We start from the raw sequence: 18862 nt of genomic DNA, 5'->3' as shown, positions 1-18862 counted from the left end.
TGAGCATTTTAAAAATATTCTAAATTATAGGATTTTGATAATTAATATATCAAAGACGTTCTGTATATTAGTAGAAAAAGATCGATTATTGTGTATTGCCTTCTCATAGTAATTTTTAAAGTTCAAAATACCAAATATTGGTTTTCATTAATGTATCAGGTATCGAAATGCATTTTATTAGAACTGGTTTCGTAAATATCATAATAGTTAAATATCGCGAATGATCAAATACTGTCGTTAAAAATCTTCGCGCTATTTCTCTCGTCGTTCAATTAAATTCGGTAATACACGAGGCATTCGAGGAATTCAAATTGCACCAACTTCTACCACACTCTGAACGTCAAGCAAAAATTCACGATCGTCTATATCGCGCGCTAACCCCGACCCAAGCCTAACCCTTCAAAATATTCCCACCTTCTTCGACATCGCCGAGCCCCTGCACGCACCCTGCATAAAGAAACGGAGAAAAAAAATTCGAACGACCGATGGGTCTGGGACGAGAAATCGAAAGGACGACACCGGAACGAGCGGGATGGAAAAAATATCGGCGCTCCCCCGCCGGCCCTAATGGTTTCCAACCCCTTGCCCTAATATATCCCGTATTCCGGATCTGGCGTAGCGCGCGCACCCCTTTCGGCCTCTCCTTTTCTATTCTTCTCTGTCTGCGTCCCTCTCACCGCGGGCCAACGGCGCACGATTATTATCACCGACCCTGCCCCGATAATGAAAGTACACGCACGTGCTGGTATTAGTGTCGAGAGAGCAGCAGGGTTCGCCGCCTGGTTGCATTCAGGCCCCGGACAGCCACTGCACATACGAGTGGGGGACACAATGAGGGTGGCTCCGGTGTTTCGGCTCCGCTGAGTCACGCACTAAAGAGAAACGCGTGAGGTCTCTCCGCGTGGCCTGTGGCCCGGACAAGCCCCGTGGATCCGTCTGTTTTTTCCTCGTGGAATTTTTATTTTTTACCTTGGCTAAAGTATAGGGAACCAACGGAGCCTTTCTTGTTGCTTCTTTTCAAATCTCGACCGATGGGGAATTAATCTATCGCGCGGTACTCTTCAGCTTATGTCGAATCCAACGGTGATTGATGCTCCTTGCGGAAAGAGGTTTCTGGAATTTTTGATTCGCCTGTAAATTTACATTCTAAATAGGTGTTACAACGCTTGGCGTTCGTTAGCGATTTCCGATCACTCCGAATCATTCCCATTTTTAGACAGTTTTCTAGAAAAGAGAACATTTTTACAAAATGTATGCTCCTCTCGCTTTCATACCTTTGCTTACGAGATTCGGCTTTCGCTTTTCTAAGTTCGCGTCTGTAATCATTCCTTTGTTTAACCTCTCTTGTATCGTTTTCTTCGTAATCTGTATCAGACGAATATCAGTTTCTCTGTCTTTTTCATTTTGCTGGTATCAGTAGCGTTGGATATCTTCTTTTAAACAAAATCCACCGTTCAACCCTGTCGGCTATCCATACGCACGGAGCAAAGAATAAAAGGGCCGAATCGAACGAACGATTTTCGCAATGACCAGAAAACTATTAGAGGAGGAGGAGAAAGAGAAGCAGAGTCCAGGTTGCTTGCCAAAAAATTCAAGCGCACCAGTCAACCGACGGCGGCGGTTTCTAGCTGCGGCGCATTATTTTCTGCTCTCCTCGAGGAGGTCAACTGTTTTATTGACTGAGGGTCGAGGTGCGCGGCCTCGGAGAACCACGGTTACGGTTAACCGAGCCAAACCTCTGAAATCGTAGCGGGGAATTATCGGTTCAGTTAGCCGCTCTGCTCCGTTTCCCCTTTTTCTCTACGCGAAGCAAGGACGTTGGTTCTCTTCTTGCGTCGATGGAACATGCTGCGGAAACCCTTTGAAAACGTTCTAAAAATACCTGGAATATTGGAACTGCGCGTTTCTACCCTCAAAATCGTAATAAGTTTCTACGATTATTTCCTTTTTCGAGGTTTTAGTTGCTTCGTACTTGACTTTAGCTGTGAGCAGAGCGCACGTACGAGAGAACGGCAATTTAAAAATGTATTTTTAAGGAATTTTGGTCATTTTAAATCGTAAATCGGTAAGTCATGGATTTTTGAATCGTCGAGAAAAGTTATACGCCGAATGTTTCATCATTCCATCGGTCGATATAAACCAATGGGTTCTACGTTCAATTTTTTGAATTATCGAGAATATTTCCTACCACCCCCCAAACGTTACACGGCATAAGCTTCATATCCAAACGAAAATTTGGACAAACATATGGTAAATAATTGAACGCGCTACAGATTTTCGGAACATTACGAAAGGTGCAATAAAATACTTATGATTGTTTCACAAATATTTTTCAAGAATTTTAACGTGAAAAACGTATATCGAATTTCTAGTTATTTTTACATTTTATACCTTCTAGGTGTAAAAACAGAACTTTTTCTTTCACAGCGCTTCGGAGATATCGGAGAAATGAAAATAAAATACGTGAAATTAATCGTTGGACTTCGATAGATTAAAAATTGAGATCAATACTTTCCGATATATGTATATCTTGCGCAACTTGGAAGTCATGGTTCTGATAAAACCGAAGAATATTAAAGGAAACTATCTATTTCTCTTTCTCCTAAATAACGCAAAGCCTACGATTTTTCTACTAAAAACGTACGACCTTAAAAACATTCAAATTCCAAAACCACTGATAACGGCATTGCAGTATATTTCTTTGTGACGTCGCTTTAAAATTACGCACAGGTTCGTTTCCGACGTATAAGAATGCCAGATAAGTCATTTATAAATAGAAACTAGAAATTCAACTAGAAAGAAAGGAATATTCGCAAGGATGACCAAAGCTTCCGCAGGAACGAGAATCATTAAGTCATTCTTGCCTGTTCGTCTGGACAAAGAACTTGGGAGAAAAAAAAAACGAGGCGCGCAAGTTTTCCACTGTGCAGACAGCGTACCGTTCCATCGGGAAAGCAAACGACGTCCCGACGATTAGCTAGCTCGCCGGATAAAAAAGGAGAAGCGAAAATCGTCGGTCGATCGTCACGGTAACAGATGCCGCGATTGCGGTGTCGGATCGACCGCTTTCTATTGAAGCACCAGCCAGCCGGCCGCAATCTTTTCCAAGCGACATACACACTCGCGCTCACACGTACACGTACATACAATGAGAGAAGGCCGCGGCGACGAAAAGCGTGCAAGCCCAGCACACGCGAGAGTAATCGCTTTCCAACGCCGCCCTTTCGACCAAATTAACCCCGTTAAACGTCACCCTTCGATTCGAGTTTCCAGCTTCGAATATTTCCAACGTCGATAACTTCTGATTCGTAGAAAGTATTAATTTCTCATTGAAACTATTTAAATATCGTGGGGATATCGGACGCTGAATGAAACATTTCTCATCGAGCAAGAATATTCTTTCAAAGTATCGTCTTACGCGCTAAAACTTGCTCGCTAGAACTGCTTTAAATTTAAATTTCAATTTTTTTCAGCTTTCATATCTGTCCGTTCTAGGTGAACTTTTGGGAAACACGATTCCCCGAGGCCTCGTGCCGATCGAATCCACCCCAATAGTTCTAAACCCACATCCCTCAACCCTTTTATCTATCGCTCTCTCAAAACCTACATTCCTGTTTGTACTTTCAAAAGCAATAGAAAAAAAGGTCGATTCGAAAAAACAACGGAAAAAAAGGAGCGGTCGTGAAAAAAGCCCACATCGTCTCTTTCGCAACGATCCTGGCCGTTTCATCCCGCGCGGTAACCATTCCGGCAATTTCCAGGGAAAAAACGGACACGAAGAGGCAAGCAGGGGAACGCGCGTCCTTCTCCGTAGCTCGGGGCCAGTCGTCGCGTTTTTTCGGCCGCGATCGTTCCGGCGCGCAACCGAGCGTGCCTTTTCGACGGCGCGCCGCTCCGTGTAGTCGGTGAAACGCATGCGTGCGTGCGTGCGTGCGTGCTCACCAGAACGGCGGACAGAGAGCCCGTCGTCGTTGGCACACGTGTGTAGCGTGTACCGTGTAGTATGTGTATACACGCGGCAGCAGGCTACGCAGAGCCGCGTCGAGCGCGATCGTCACGTACACGCACGCCCACACGCGGACGAGAGAGACGACCGCTGCCGCCGCACGCTCACGGGCCCGTACTTGTACGGGACCTTTAGCGGCTCGTGAGCCACAGTCGGGACGATCAATGACAACCCGCCCCTCCCGCCACGTCCCTCGGTGTCGGTCGTGTTCACGGAAGGCACGATAAACGCTCTCTCGCTCCGGATCACGGGTCTCGGAGAGAACGTTCTCCGACCGCTCGCCCCGCGCTCCTCTTCTCCATCGCGTCTGCCACCTTTCCCCTCCTGCCGTGCGCTTCCACTCACCCTACTCTCGCAGCTTCCCTTTCCCCGTACTCCACTTCTCCGTGGCTCTCCACAGCCGCCGCTTCATCGTCGTTCTCTGGCACAGGGCACAGGCTGTGCCGCCGCCGCGCGCGCTCCGCCAGCGTCGTTCCTCGCTCTCAATCAAGATAGACGCGCGCGAGAGGCTTAGCACCGGGAGAGGAGGCAAGAGAGCGTCGGCAGAATTTCTCCGTGACTCGAGGGAGCGACCGATATAGGGGCGGCGAGGGTGACGCGGGGACCGGAGAACGGACCGAAGCCACAGGCGGCGGAACCGAGAAGGGAGACTTACTGCTTCGAGTCGCAGCCGACGCCGCCGCCGCCGGCTCGAGGGGACGACGAACGGACGAACGAACGAACGAACGAACGAACGAACGAGGCGAGTAGGGTGGATGGCTTGGATGGGTGGGTGGCTGGGTGGTTAGCGATGGGCGCTCGAGACACGAGCTCTCGAACAATTTCCAGCGCGAATACGCCACGATGATATCTCCGCGGGGAAATTGCCGCGACGCTGCTGCAGCAGTTGGGGTGGAAAGGATTAATTGGTGATCCGGGTTTGTTGATAGCGCTGCTGGGTGAAATGTTGGCTTTTTCTTGTTTTCCCTTTTTTCGCTCAGCAACTTTTTGCAGCGAGGCTGGTGTTGCCGTTGGTTTCAGGGATTTTTGGTCGTGGGATCTAGTGTCTGTCGGGTTAGGAAAATTGCCATAATCGAACGAATAGCATTCTTCATGCTTCACTTTATTCTTCTATTTGTATTTTAAATACTTTTGTTGTAAGCGTTCTAAAACGCTATTTCATCGACTTGCTGACTATCGCTCCAGATGTACAAGTATCTCAGATTTTTATTTTCTCTCTCTTTACATCAACGTTATAAAAATTTTACTGTTTCGTTCGCCTGTAATTCGATATTTATACTTATGTTTATGGACCATTACTATCCGAATTGCTACATTTGAAATTTCATAGGTAAGTCGCGTTCTTTTGGAACATCGTCAGGACTTTTCTCCAATATGCTAGCCAACTACGATAAAAACTTGAATATATTGCACGCTGGCATCGGCAAATGCGAAATAAGCAAATGTACCTCGACTTAATTGTCCTATCCAAAATTTTAGCCATATTATGAAAGTACAATATCCAGTAGCGAAGTATCATATCCGAAGAGTCTGTTTACTTTCAAGAATACATACGTCAGGACGTGGTCCGCTATTTGTAAAATTATCATCTAAAAAATCATCGCTAAAATCATAGAATCATTGCATCGTATAGGATCACTAAAATCCCGTGACGTCTGAGAAGTTGCTCGAATTCGACTGGTTGCCGTCGATCCTGGTGCGTCTCGAAACCATCGCTGAGGGTGGCCGGTATAGAGACGCGGCAAAGCGCGCGACTGAGAGAAGGAACGGCACGGCACGGCGTCGCCGAGGGAAAGAGAAACGCAGAAGAGAGCTGGCCGTGCTGCGAAGGCAGCGGTGCGGACAGAGAAACGAAGAGAGGCGACAGAGGCGAGGCGCGAGCGAGCGAAAGAGAAAGAAAGGCGGCGAACGGATACCGGCGCAGCCTGTCTGTGCCTCTGCTTCGGAAAGTGACTAATGACTAGCCGGCCAGACCTACTCTTCTGCCACCCAACGAGAGAGAGAACGAGGAGCGCGCGCCGTAGCCGGGAGAGAACAGATACCGTAGAGGTGAGCCGCTGTTATCTCGCGGCCCTCGACGACGGTCAACCGTGAAAAATGACTATCGCGACGAAGAAATATTTTACGGGTGGCGCGTTCGAACGGCGTCGTTACGCGCCGTGAGCACACATCGTGCGCAACTAGAGGAAAAATAAAGGAAAACGAGACGAAAATAAGAGAGAAGGAAAGAAAAGGAGGGAATCGAAATATAGAAAACGAACAAGAGGAAAATGTAAAAGGATTGGCGACTAGAAATCGTCTAGAAAAAGGAACGAGAAAGAGAGGTGCGCCGTCCGAGAGGAGATCGTTAGGACGACTCTATCGACTGGCAATTTTCTTTCGTTTTTTAGAAAAACCCGTATCTTATCGAGTTTCTTCGGAATTACGAATATACGTATCTTGAAAATATTCGTAACAATCTAAGGGCAGTAGAAATTCGATCCGTAACGAACGCGTTAATTACGAAAGAAATATCCGAGCATTTATTCTACATAGATAATAATTTTGCTAAACGAAACGAAAAAATTAAAAAAAGAAAAAATTTCCCGTTTATCTCTAACATTTCATATTTCTAGTGTAAAAAGTGCTCCGAATGCCGACTGATATCAATTTCAGATTCACACGTGGCGTTTGTTTGGCCAGACAGAACGCATATACATACGTGTCACGATCGTCGGCCTCGAGCGTACTAAGATCTTGGTCGTTGGGGAAGATTCGAAGAGCTAGAGCATCGCGAATCGAATGGAAGAGAGACGCCTCTCCGCTGATCGATCTCCGACGCGACTAGCACGCGGAACTGAATCCGGATCGGATGAACGAGGGAACCGGGCAACTTTATGCGCCTGCTCTGCTTCTCTTCCTTCCGTGGGAAGCGGGGCCAATCTCTCTCTCTCTCTTTCTCTCTCTCTTTCTGCCACCGTCGCTACCGCCTCCGTTGCCTCGCTCTTCTTCTCGCTCCTCCCTCTCTTTCTCTCTCCCTCTCGTTACTTCCGCGCCTGGAATCCCACGCTTACGCCGCCACGAACGTCAGAGGCGTAAATCCGAGAGAGCTTCCTGGGCTGCGAAGCGTCGCGGCGTCGTTAATGATAGCTCCGAGCCGCGCTCTGCCTTTCTGCCGTCGTGTTCTCGCTCTCTCCCTACCTCTCTCTCTCTCTCTCTTTTGCTCGCTCGTTCTTGCTCCGTCGTCGCCTGAAAACGCGCCCGCGCGCGCCTCGAGACCCAAAGCCTCGGGAAAACGCGCGTTCGTTCGCTCGTTTGCCTCTCGCCGCTCGCGGCGACCATGAGTCGATGTCGTATGGCGGGTGAAACTTTTGGGTTCCGAGATATACTAGATCCTTTTAACCGGTTCATCGAGTTCATTTCGCGTTGGATAACGCTTCTAGCGGGTAAGACGAGTTCATTCGAACTAGTTAATTGGTTCGATGACTGCGTTTGATAACGTTATCGGATAGTGTCTCGTTTTTGTTTTTTTTTTCAGTTCCATCGAGTCTCGCGCTAGTCAGTCACTAAAGTCCGTTTTAACGGCGTGAACCTGTTACTTTATTTTACTTTATATACCTTCCCGAGTTTTTCTACACGTTCTCAACGTTAGTCGAGTTATGTACTTCGACTAAATTTTTCTAACTCCGATCGACGCTACCAAGGTGTCGGTTGCGTCTGTCGATGTCTATGCGCTTTCTTTTGTTAGATAATGCTAGTCGAATGGTATAAAATGCCGGATGTTCGCGACGATGCCCGTCGTTCGCTGCTTCGTAATCGGATGGCGTCGAAACTCGAACTCGAGCATTTCTTTTTTCACGCCATAGGGACTGCGCGTCTTTGAGATTGGAAAACATCGCTCATGGATATCAAGCAAATACTATTCTCCGTAACTTCAAAAAATATCTCGAACCTTTACGCTAACAAACACAAAACACCATTTTACGAAAAACAGCGTACGACGCTAATACGTAACGTTACGCGTCACCGCGGTTATCGCCTACGCGTGGCGCCAAGAATCTTGGAAAAGAAACTCATCCCCGAAAAAAGCGGAAAACCAAAGTCTCCGGAGAAAATGTCCACGTATATACATGGACGAAAGACGACACGAAACTATTCGCAAGAGAACGATCGAGACGAGTCTCGATAACAAGAAACGGTCTCGGTGAGTGGAAGAAAGCCCGAGGAATCGATTGCAATCGTGGTGGGATGATAACGACGGCGCGGCGGTCGTTGGGCCGCGCGCGCGATCATCTTGCCGGAAGATCGATCCGTTCCGCGGACCTGGGATTACCATACGCGTTCCCCTCGCCGTTCCGCCAGACAACTTATTATCGGTTATTTATCACGGCAGCCCGTGACTGAAATTTTTCGCGGCGAGCGCGTATCAAGAGTTCGAGATGCACCGTGGCGCGCGTTCCACTTGCGAGACGGCAGCCGGCGAAGAAGAGAACCGCCGCGCCAGATCCCGCCGTGAGAAATGGACAGGCCATTACGCGGCCGAGATCGAAGGCCGTGGCGCGCGTTACGTTGGGAACTGCCGCGAGCTGGATCGAGCCGCAAAAGAGAGATCTGGGCCACCGGCCAGTCGACAAAAATGCGACAAAAACCGAAGGAAAATGGAACTCGCGGAATTTTTGATCTTCGAAGAATGCTCGACCAATGCTGGAAAAATATCGGTTGTGCTCTTCTCCTAGTAATTCGGAATATTTCTTTTTTCCAGAGCACAAAAGCTCTTGCGGCTACAAAATGTATCGCCGCATTCCTTTGTTTTCCAATGAAGCATTTTTTTTATCAAAGTATGCCAATATTTTTTGCAGACGCTCTATATATTTTTAGCCATGCGACAGTTCCAGTGTTAAAAACTACGTGCATTTTTGCCAAGATGCTTCTACAAATAGGAAAACACGATCCTACCGCTCGATATTTCTCGATCAGATTTCTGTGACGAGCCGTGTGCACTCGAACGGTTAAAAATCGATTGGGCATCGAAGGAACCGCATAGATCGAAGCGCCGTTGTTGGAGATTTCTTTGCCCGGTGGAACGGCGAATACGCCGCGGCGGCAGCCACCGCGGCTGCCTATGCACGTCCGTGTAATTAGACGTAATTAGGCAGCCACCTTATCCGACCACCTTCTCTCCCCTTTCTCCCTCGCCGCTCTGTTCTTTCTTTCGCTCACCCTTGCCCCGTTCGCGTTGTATAAGAGCGTGCTCGCGATCCATTTTCCTGGCAACCGTGCCCGAGATTTCTCGCGGTTTTTCCACTTGCCCGCTAGATAAATTCTCTCGACCCGTAACCCCACTGGACCGCCGCGCGAATCCACCGAGAAATCGTCTGCGGTCTACGCTCGCGCGCGCACTCGCTCGGAGGCGTTTGAGCGCGACAGCTTCCGGGGATTCTGGTTTTATGGCAAGTTTTCGTGCATGGTGATACGTATTATCTGCCTGGTTAGAAACGCGCTCCAGCTTTTTGCCGCTGATTTTCTACCAGCATCTGTTTCTCGTTGATTACATTTTTAATTTGCCTGGTACGCGCGTGTTTCGTCTTACTTCGCTTTTCTTCCTAGTGAATTCGAATGCAACGACGAGAAATGTAACAACGAATGATCTAAGCGACAACGAATCGGAGAAAACGTGACGCAACGCGATGCGTTGAGTTTAGTCGCGCGAAATATCCGCAACTGTAGTTTTAGGAATCGATCAAAGTTCAGAGCCAGCGAGGAAAGAAGCGATGCGATCGTAACGCGTTTGCCTAAGGTTCACGAAGCGAAGTTTAAAAACGATGACTATAAGTGAAACCGAACCGAAGCAGACTGAAGTGTGTTTATACGTGGTCAGAGTATATTCAGTGCAGCGTCGGACAAATGTGCGAACTCAATACGAAGTATTTTTAGCGTGGCTCGCTTCGAAAACCCTTGGGCACCGACCATACCGACTTGTGATTTTGGAGTAACTCGTTTCGCTTCGTTTTCCAGGTGTTTTCTCGCTTTCAGATCGATTCCAGTTTTATCTGATTTCAGAAAAATTTAATGTCTCGACGTCTTCGAACGAACAAATATGCTTTCTCTAGGTTATCGGAGCATCTGCGGAACCGCTCAAACCGAAGTAGACCGTTATCTTCGCGTCCTGTTACGTCTATCCGTTAGAACAAATAAACGATTATCCTGAAACGTCGAAACTTCGTTGAGTGCACGCGATTCCCCGGAACGATTCGTACAACTGGCCACAGAGCTGCAGCCTATAGCCGGAAGCGCGGCGAGATCCACGAGGAACACGATAATCCATAGAAGAGACAGACTCACCTTGTTGTGCGGCAGCTGTGTGGGCACGTATAGCGGAGGATCCAATCCGGGACTCGTCACCGCGTGACGGCCGATAATCCTGTCCGCCGGTTTCGCGTCGTATCCTTCCGGCTGGCCGATGTGGAAGCCCTTGCTCTTTACCCAGAATCGGAACTTACTGTTCTCCGCACTGTTCACTTCCTCACCTCTCAGTGTTCGCAATATACGAGCGTACTTTTTGATCGTGATCGTCTTAGTTTTCGCCAAATCTCCGTATGTTTTGATCACCCACGGTTGATACGCGTTGAACATTCCGTCGTTTTGGAATTTCTTGGGTAGACCGGCGTTCTCTGGTTGACCCTTTTGCATCCCGTAACCAGTGCCGTTCACGCCAGCCGACATTCCAGGGAACGGCATGGGTACGCCGTTCTTCGAGTCCATCGCGTTGCCAGCGTTCCCGTTGCCGACGTAGCCGCTGTTCAAGCCAGCGGACGTGCTCAAAGAGCCACCGGTCATGTTGGAAATGTCCAAGTACGACACGGACGAGCTCTTGCCTAGGTTGGTGGCATTTCCGACGAACGTCGCCATCGACGAGGACATGTACGGGATCGGAGTGGGCATGCTGAGACCACCGGCGCACAGGCCAGCGGTTGGACTCGCGGCCATACTCAATCCGGCTACCGATGCGTACGTCGACACATCGGACATGTTCGACGAGGTCTGCCAGCTATTGGACAGCACGCTGTTGTTGGACACCGCGTCTGACGTGGACACGGATGCCGAGGATGTCTTGGTTTGGGCGTTGGACCTCGACACGGAACCGCCTCGACTCTTGGACGAGGGACTGGTTTCCGGTGACGAGGACGACGAGCCCTTGGTCGCGTTGGTCGACGTGCCACGTGACTTCTTGGTCGGTGGCTCGTCCCGTGGCATAGAGTTGAGATTACCATGGGACGGGCTGTTGTTGTTCTCGGATCTTGAACGTTTGCTGGACGAGCCAGTGGACGAGGATTGGCCCGACGGGGTCGGCGAATTGTTCACCGGCACTCTGCGACGGAGTCCCATTGTCGCGCTGGCCATTATTCCTGCGGTATATTTAGTGCTACCGCTAGCCGGTTTCCCTGCTCACGATCGATTTCACACTGTCACTAGTTCACCGGCCGCGTCGTCGTCGATCACCGAAACCGTCAGCCGCCAGCATTATCGTTCGTACGCGGGTACACGCGCCGACAGACGGACGGAGACACAGACAGCAGCCACGTACACAGAGAGACGATACACGAGGCCGAGCGAGCGACAGGGGGTGGTCGTGTGCTGGCTGTTGTATATCGACGTCCACGATGTCCACTGGCGACGGTCCAGTCGTTGTCGTCGCTTCCGGGATGTTGCCCGCGGGAAAATCGACCCGGTTGTCCTCGTCTAGGAATCTTGTCTGCAAAAGAAAAAGAATACCGGCACGTGTGACAAGTGGAATTAGCTATGCACGATTAAGCGGCGGAAACGTTTTAACGAGACCGGCCCGCTAATGGACTGCCGACCAAGTAGGTGGAAACCTAGCGGCGTGGCGGCCACGGTAATACGCGCTGCTGAAATTCACCTACAGAAATTGGTTTCGCCTGTTCACGTTGCCGCAATGCCTTTCTCTTTCTCTCGAGAGAAAAACTTTTTTCGCCTAAAATTAGCTTTTCGACCACAGGCTTACGACCGCGATTCAAAAGATCGGTATCGGCGTAGATTTCAGCAAGCACGCGGATCATTACGAGATTCGAGCTAGCTTTTTCCAACCGGCTGTAACTTTGGAAAACAAAATCGTATCGATCCGCTTATTCGTCCATTAAACTCGACTACAGTCTACATTTTCAGTCATTAGTTGACAATTTTCGTTGAAGTTGATTGACATTTTTTCCTGCAATTATTTTCTTCCTTTACGGCTACCCTTTACGGCAAAGCGTAGACTCGCGACACAATTGTTTCGCGCAACGGCAACAAACGGGTGAACGTGGCAAAAAGATTAATATTAAAACAGAATTGCATTAATACTAACAAATTATATTAATATTAAATCGACCTTGTAGCCTTTTTTAGACTAAAAATTAAAAGAATATCTGCCGTCTGTTGATTGTATCAAAATAATTCAAGATTATTGCATAAAGTGCGGTGTCATTCGCGAATTAATATTTAAACCGTCTATTTAAAATATGCGCATTGTGTGAAAAATAACAACTCACAAGCTTTCAAAATTGGAGAATATATGGTTCCGATACATGAAATGTATTTAGATATCTCAGAAAGGACAAAACAGTTAAGTTGACATCGCACGGCCCTGAATTAAGCCTTCTTATCTTTTTTCGTGTTTCTAAATTGTCGCCTCAACGCATATACTTTAGCGTCTAATCGATTTCACCTTACTATTCCGACCTCGCGGACTCGAAATTCTTAATTAACAAACATGGTATTCATTTTGCAAGGAAAAATGTCATTTCAATGAACTTAGGCTGCTTCGAGAGCTTGTCACCACGTCAGAATCCTTATCTCGTTCGAGAAGACTGTCAAAGGACTGGTGTCTCTTAGGATTAGCCTCGATGATGTGTGAAGAAAAGCTTTATGAACGCGGCCTACGTTTCCGTCTATCATCGTAGCGAGTACTGTTGCCTTTAACAGCGTTTCCTAGCAGCGGTAAAAATTTCTTTCGCTATTAAATCGTTCCTTTCTCTCTCAACTTTTTGGAAAGCACCGTAAGCTAACAAACGCATATTAAAAGAAATGTCGAAAATTTAGAATCATTAATCCTTTGGCTGTTTGCTGAAATAAAGACGGCGTAGTTAAAACGTTGTATTCGTGATAAAAGGACAAGGAAAATATGTTTCACACGTATGCAAATATTGCTTCAATAATTAGTCCCCACGCGATAGATATCGAAACACGTCGGTTTTTAAACATTCAGTTCTCCCGAACGATAGTTTTTACATAAAACTCTGATCTGTTCTACCGATATTTTCGACAAACGATAAGATACCTTGAGATAATTAAAAAACTGTGTCTTTGCTGAGCACATATCACGCACTGGTCGCAAAAGCAAAGAAACGGCTGCACGATCACGATCCGTTTCACACGTACGTTTCAAGGTATCCAACCAAAACTAAAATAAAAGGAAACAATGGAAAAAATAAAACAGGAACGTGTCGACGTTTTTTAAACGACTCTCGACGCTCGACGAAATCGATATAGAAACCAACGCTTCATCGTGGCGGTGTAACGAGCCGCGACGTTTCCGACACGCGAAAAACGACGTTCGTCCTCGAGAGGATCCCAAGACGCGAAAATGGTGATGGAAGCGCAAGTAGGGGGCAGGGATTGTATGGTAAGCCGGCGGCGGCTGTCATTCGGCTACGACCACGAAGCTACGAATTCGCACGTCAGCCGACTATTCGGACTCGTGCATGCGCGCCACTAATGGATTTTCGTAAGACAGGTGTTAGAACGGCGGCGCGACATAAATGGTATGCAATTAGACACGAGCGCGACTCGGACGGCGGCGCAGCGAATTAGGAAACCGGTTATTTAACCAGCCACCGATTTCCTTTGCGTATCGCGATCGTCTCGCCACGCTAACGTCTTGCCATTGACGATACTAGCGATATAGGCGCCGAATTTTTTGAAAATCTTCGCCGACGATTTTTTAGCTTGCCTGCATATTGAGAAAATCTAGTCGACCGATTTAAGAAGTTGAAATATCGTACATATTGAAACGAATCGATTGGAAAGCACGCAACGTGTTCGTTAATTATCGACTACCACGAAATCGAACGAGGAAAAGGAAGGAAACCGACGGAAAAGCGTTCACGAAAATGGAGAAGCGAACTTTCAACGTCCCCTCGTCGCGCTCACCCTTCGCCGTTACGCCCCATGATTCCAGCCCTATCTCAGATCAAACTAACCCCTGCGTCAGCCTGTTATGATCGAGACGAGACCCTCTTCGATCGGGCAATGGAATCATCGAACACGTTTCAAGTTAAATATTCTACCCTGCATGTAGCAATAGCCTTCTTAATGGCGTTTCTAAGAGACAGAGCAAGGTTTTGTAATTTTTAATTAAACTTTGAATATTCTTAGTTTCACGACGCACAACATATAAAACATCTGTTAATTCGTAAGCGATACCGATATCATCCTTAATGCAAGTTAACGTGCCATTTAAGTCGAATTTTTACGTCACACAAGCGACGAACGAGTGAAAGTTAGTCTCAACTTGCTAGTAATTGCGAAGAAGGATGTCTCTAGATTAGGGTTAAAGATTAGGGAAAAGAAAGAAATTATTGGCGCAGACTGCTCGTATAATTGAACCAGATTTTGTTTTCGTAATTATCGCAAACCGGCGCGACAACCGTAACGAACGACAGGTATATAGAGATAGGCCGCGTCAGATAATCGCCAAGCAAACCCATCGGCGAACGCTAATTCAATAAGGTCGATCGCAGACCATACGCCGCGATAGCCTGAATCGTGTAATGAACTCGCCGCGATGTATCCACGCTCCTTTAGATAACAGAATTCAACAGAAATGAAGAAAGAGAGGGGAGAAAGGGAGAGAGAGAGAGAGAGAGTGCAAATTGGTTATCATAGGAGTTCGTGGAATTTATAGAAAAATCCCGACAGAACATATCTTTTTTTCTTTTATAGATCGTCTAATTTAAGGATTTACGTAAACCCTTTTCTAGATCTGTTAATCGAAGACCAAATGACATAGGCGAAGTATATCGCACGTTAGTATGCGTTAGCACACTTAGGTCATATGCTATTTATGCGTTGGATATCAAAGTCTACTTTTTATCAATTTGTCCTTGATAAGTTATGAGAAAGTAATCATCGGCCAGCGGTAAACTACTGAAAGTCGAGCTTCTAATAATTTCGGTAGCTATTTTGGAATACGGATTACGCGAACCGTCGTTTATTTTTGAATCTTTTACACGATATTACGCAAGTCAAGTTACGCAAGCCAATTTTAATTTCTGACAAATCCAAAACCATTTACCGTCAACAAAGAATCGACAAAGACGTCGCCGAAGCAAGGTTAAACCGAAAAGAGTCGGGTCGAAAAATCGATTTCCAAGATCTCGACTGGGAATTACTATCCACAGGGAGCGATAACGAAGCTAGAGTCCAAGAAGGGAACCGATGGAACGAGGCCGATAGCCTCGCCGCGATATAACCGCGCTCCTTTAGGTGGCAGAAACGAGGTCTTTAGCGCGGCGCGGCGCGGCTGCTTAAGGCGGCGCACGGCTTACTGTAAATTATCTCCGGCGTCATTATCAAAGATTGCGCGCGCGACCAAGAATGAAAATCGAGGGAAAACCGCCGCCGGATGACGACGAGGCCTATTCTCTTTCGCGACTCGTCGAAAAATTTCTTGCGTATTCTCTTTCTCGCAAGGACGCGTTTCTTTTTCCTTTTACCGTTATCGTCGATCCAAGTTTTTATTGTTGCTATTATTATTATTATCATTACTGTTGTAAAACGGCAAGGCTGAGTTACTTGGTGTAACTACACGGGCCTAGGAAACCCACGAACGCTAGCTGCACACGACCAATAAGGGCTAAGCCCACACCCCCGGTTAGTTAGCCGTTTGGGAATTGGCGCATACTCTTGTACTATTTTTGTTTTCCTAGTTATTTATTTATTTGTAACTAAAACGAAAGACGAAACAGGAGACGACGATAAGATTTATTTTTACCTACGATATATTGCCGCCTTGACGATAATTATTAACCGCTTATTGATGTCACGTAGCTTACGATGCAAGTGCATTCTGATTTACATTTTTAAGCACTATATATTTTACATATTAACTGCTGTATCGTTTTACCTTATCACTGTGGCATTACACTATGCTATTGGCTATAAAGTAATTCCTTTAGTTATAACAGATATTACTTCGCATTTCTCTAATCTTTAGATTTAGTCAACTATAATCAAACGTAATCTTTTTTCTTACGATGGGCAAAAATTCCGGTTGTAGTGGGCGAATTTTATTAATTCGTAAAATAATTTTCATAAATTACGCGTTGCCGTTACGACATACCCGCTAAAATTCTCACAAACTTGTGAACCGATCTGATAATTTCTAGTTCGTGGTATTTTACTCGTTGTTACTATCGAATCGAAGAGAAAGATACCAACGGTGGAGGAATCTAGAAAATTGTTTTATACAACGTACAAGACGGCTCTTGGCCGATGAAACGTATTCGGAAGAGCTGAATTAATTAAACGAGGATCTAATTAATCATCGCGAGAGGTCAATAGCCGCATAAGCGAGAGAAATGGCTCGCGGTGAGTGGGATTAGAAGATTCTTTTGTTTTGGAAAGTAAATGCTTCGCTATCGTTGGAAAGCATTTTCGTTATTTTACGTTGGAATTAAATGACTCGCGTTTGAAGAATAATATGCTACCGCCGCGCCCGTGACTTTGCGGTTTGCGAATTTTGTTATTCGCCAATTTCTTTTAACGATAACATTTCAATAAACGAAGAGTGTGGCAAACTTTTGTACCAAACAGGGTGTCTATTTGCGAACGGTAGATCGTACTGTATTATCTTTTCGCCATCGATGCTAATATCACAGCCGCGATATCGCTGTTTCTTCCGTCTTAATTGCAAGGTTTTTTATTCGTCCGAATAAAAAAAGCGAATAAACATGCTTTCCCGATCCGAAGTTGTTCTTTAAAGATCAGAAACTCAAGCGTCTGCTTTCTGTGTTCCACGAATATTTTCATAATCTGTCTTTTATTTTAAGGATAAAACGCGAATCGAAGAGACCGGAACAATTCGAGAGAAAATGGATTCTTGATCGTACAGAATATATTTTCCGACACGTCAAAAAGTTCACGTTTGATACGTTCGGAGATTTTGTGCAAAAACTACATTAGTTCCTCGATTTCTAGTTGTTTGCCATTGTACACGATCGAGTTTGTTGACGAAGATTAAGTACTCTATAAAAAGTGACACGTCACAAAAAAGGCATTTAACTCCTTAAAGAAAGATCGACGTCGCTTCGAATTGCAAATATATACGACCTTTGTTGGCAGTCCTGTCGAGGAATGATTATCGTGGTTATTGTCGGCTGGGGTATCAATGAATCGAAATTAAGGAGAACAATGGCGGAGCGAAGCGAGGGTAGAGCAACCTTGACACGGGGCTCTTCTTCGCGATAATCAGATACTTCTAATCAGCGTGGCGGTTCGTCTTGCAGAGAACAGATCCTTGAAATTATCTGACGTGCCGCGGAATTCAACCGGAAACCGCGTACGAGATCGATCGGAGGAATGCGACGCGCACACTGCGAAAAATTGGAGCGGCCGAGAACGAACCGATACGCCGACACGCCGAGGACGTTAATCGCGCGACGGAATCGAGAAAATTGAAGGCGACACGTCACCTTTCACGCGAACGAGACTCGCACGTATCGCGGCTCGCGCTGCGCCGCGCCGTTCTGCCGCGATTTTCCCGATCGCCAAGCACGCAACGCCAAACCAACGATTTTTCTTATCGTTAGAATGCAACAAGTCTTTGGCAGGTAACGACTCTTTTTTCAACTTGAAGTTTATTCCCTGCCTCGAGATTTATCTTTACCAGAGCTATTAGACGTCGCAACTAGTATTCTAAAATGATATTCGTAAAAAAAAGCCACTTTGATTCTCAGTGTGCTATCCACTTAAGAAAATCATCGTTTGCCTCGTCTCTAGTTTAATTAAAAATATCACCGATTTCTACCGGGGCAAAAGCTCAGTTACAGTTGCCTAAAAAATTCTTATACCGATGGCTTTGGCGAGTTTCGCGAATTTTCCAAGAATAAGATACGTTCCGGTTTTCCGACTCGCCCTACTTCCGTCTGAACGCGTCTTCTCGTCAATTCACCCTTGCAGCTGCAACTCAACAATCCCAAAGGCGTATTCGATTTTTCTACGAACCGTTACGTTCCCTATTCACTTTCTCGAAACCCTTAGATCTTTCATGACGATTTCAATTTTCTGCGAAAGCATCGCTAACACGACAATTTGTCACGACATGTTCGTTTTTAGTTTCCTTCTGAGGTAGGGTTTCCAGTCTTAAAACACATAAACCCTTCTCTCTATCACACACACAGAATATACATATTCTCTTTCTAAATATTCCAATTTTAGTAGGATAAATAAATTTTGTTCCGATTCGTAGCTAGTAACAAGGCGCAAGTGGCAACGAGGTTTCAGAGTTAAATCGAAACTCCTTCGAATTGTTGGGCAATTCCAACGAACAAGTTCAAAACGCAAGATTCCCGTTCCTGCGAAACTACTCGCCCTAATCCATCTCCCTTATCAGGATCACCCTGCCTTCGTCTCGGTTACGGAGCGAAGTAACGCTGCCGATTTTCCGCGAGACGGCTCGCTAAACGGAGCCTCTCGGCAATTTGCCGGCACGCCGCACAACTCGCCGGCCCCGAGAGCGCAATCGATTACCGTGGTCGAAACTCGCGGCCACCCGATACCGGATACAATAACCCGGGCGCAATAGGAGCCGTGCGCGCT

At 46.6% G+C, this 18862-nt stretch overlaps 1 protein-coding gene across 5 annotated transcripts in view; it reads right to left on the bottom strand.

Moving 5' to 3' along the window:
- The window catches only part of LOC100644524, a 71547-nt gene that overhangs the window by 40435 nt on the left and 12250 nt on the right, over positions 1–18862 (bottom strand). For all 5 annotated transcript variants that reach the window (XM_020864156.2, XM_012310947.3, XM_003397003.4 and 2 more), the window contains one exon: positions 10328–11738. In XM_020864156.2, coding sequence (XP_020719815.1) covers positions 10328–11386 — 1059 coding nt within the window. In that variant the 5' untranslated portion in view covers positions 11387–11738. The remainder of the gene's footprint in view (positions 1–10327; positions 11739–18862) is intronic.

This window comes from Bombus terrestris, chromosome 8 (genome assembly GCF_910591885.1).
Source record: "Bombus terrestris chromosome 8, iyBomTerr1.2, whole genome shotgun sequence".
Taxonomy (NCBI): Eukaryota; Metazoa; Arthropoda; class Insecta; order Hymenoptera; family Apidae; genus Bombus; species Bombus terrestris.
The sequence above is the reverse complement of the archived record's forward strand: the minus strand, read 5'-3'. Positions and strand labels throughout refer to the sequence as shown.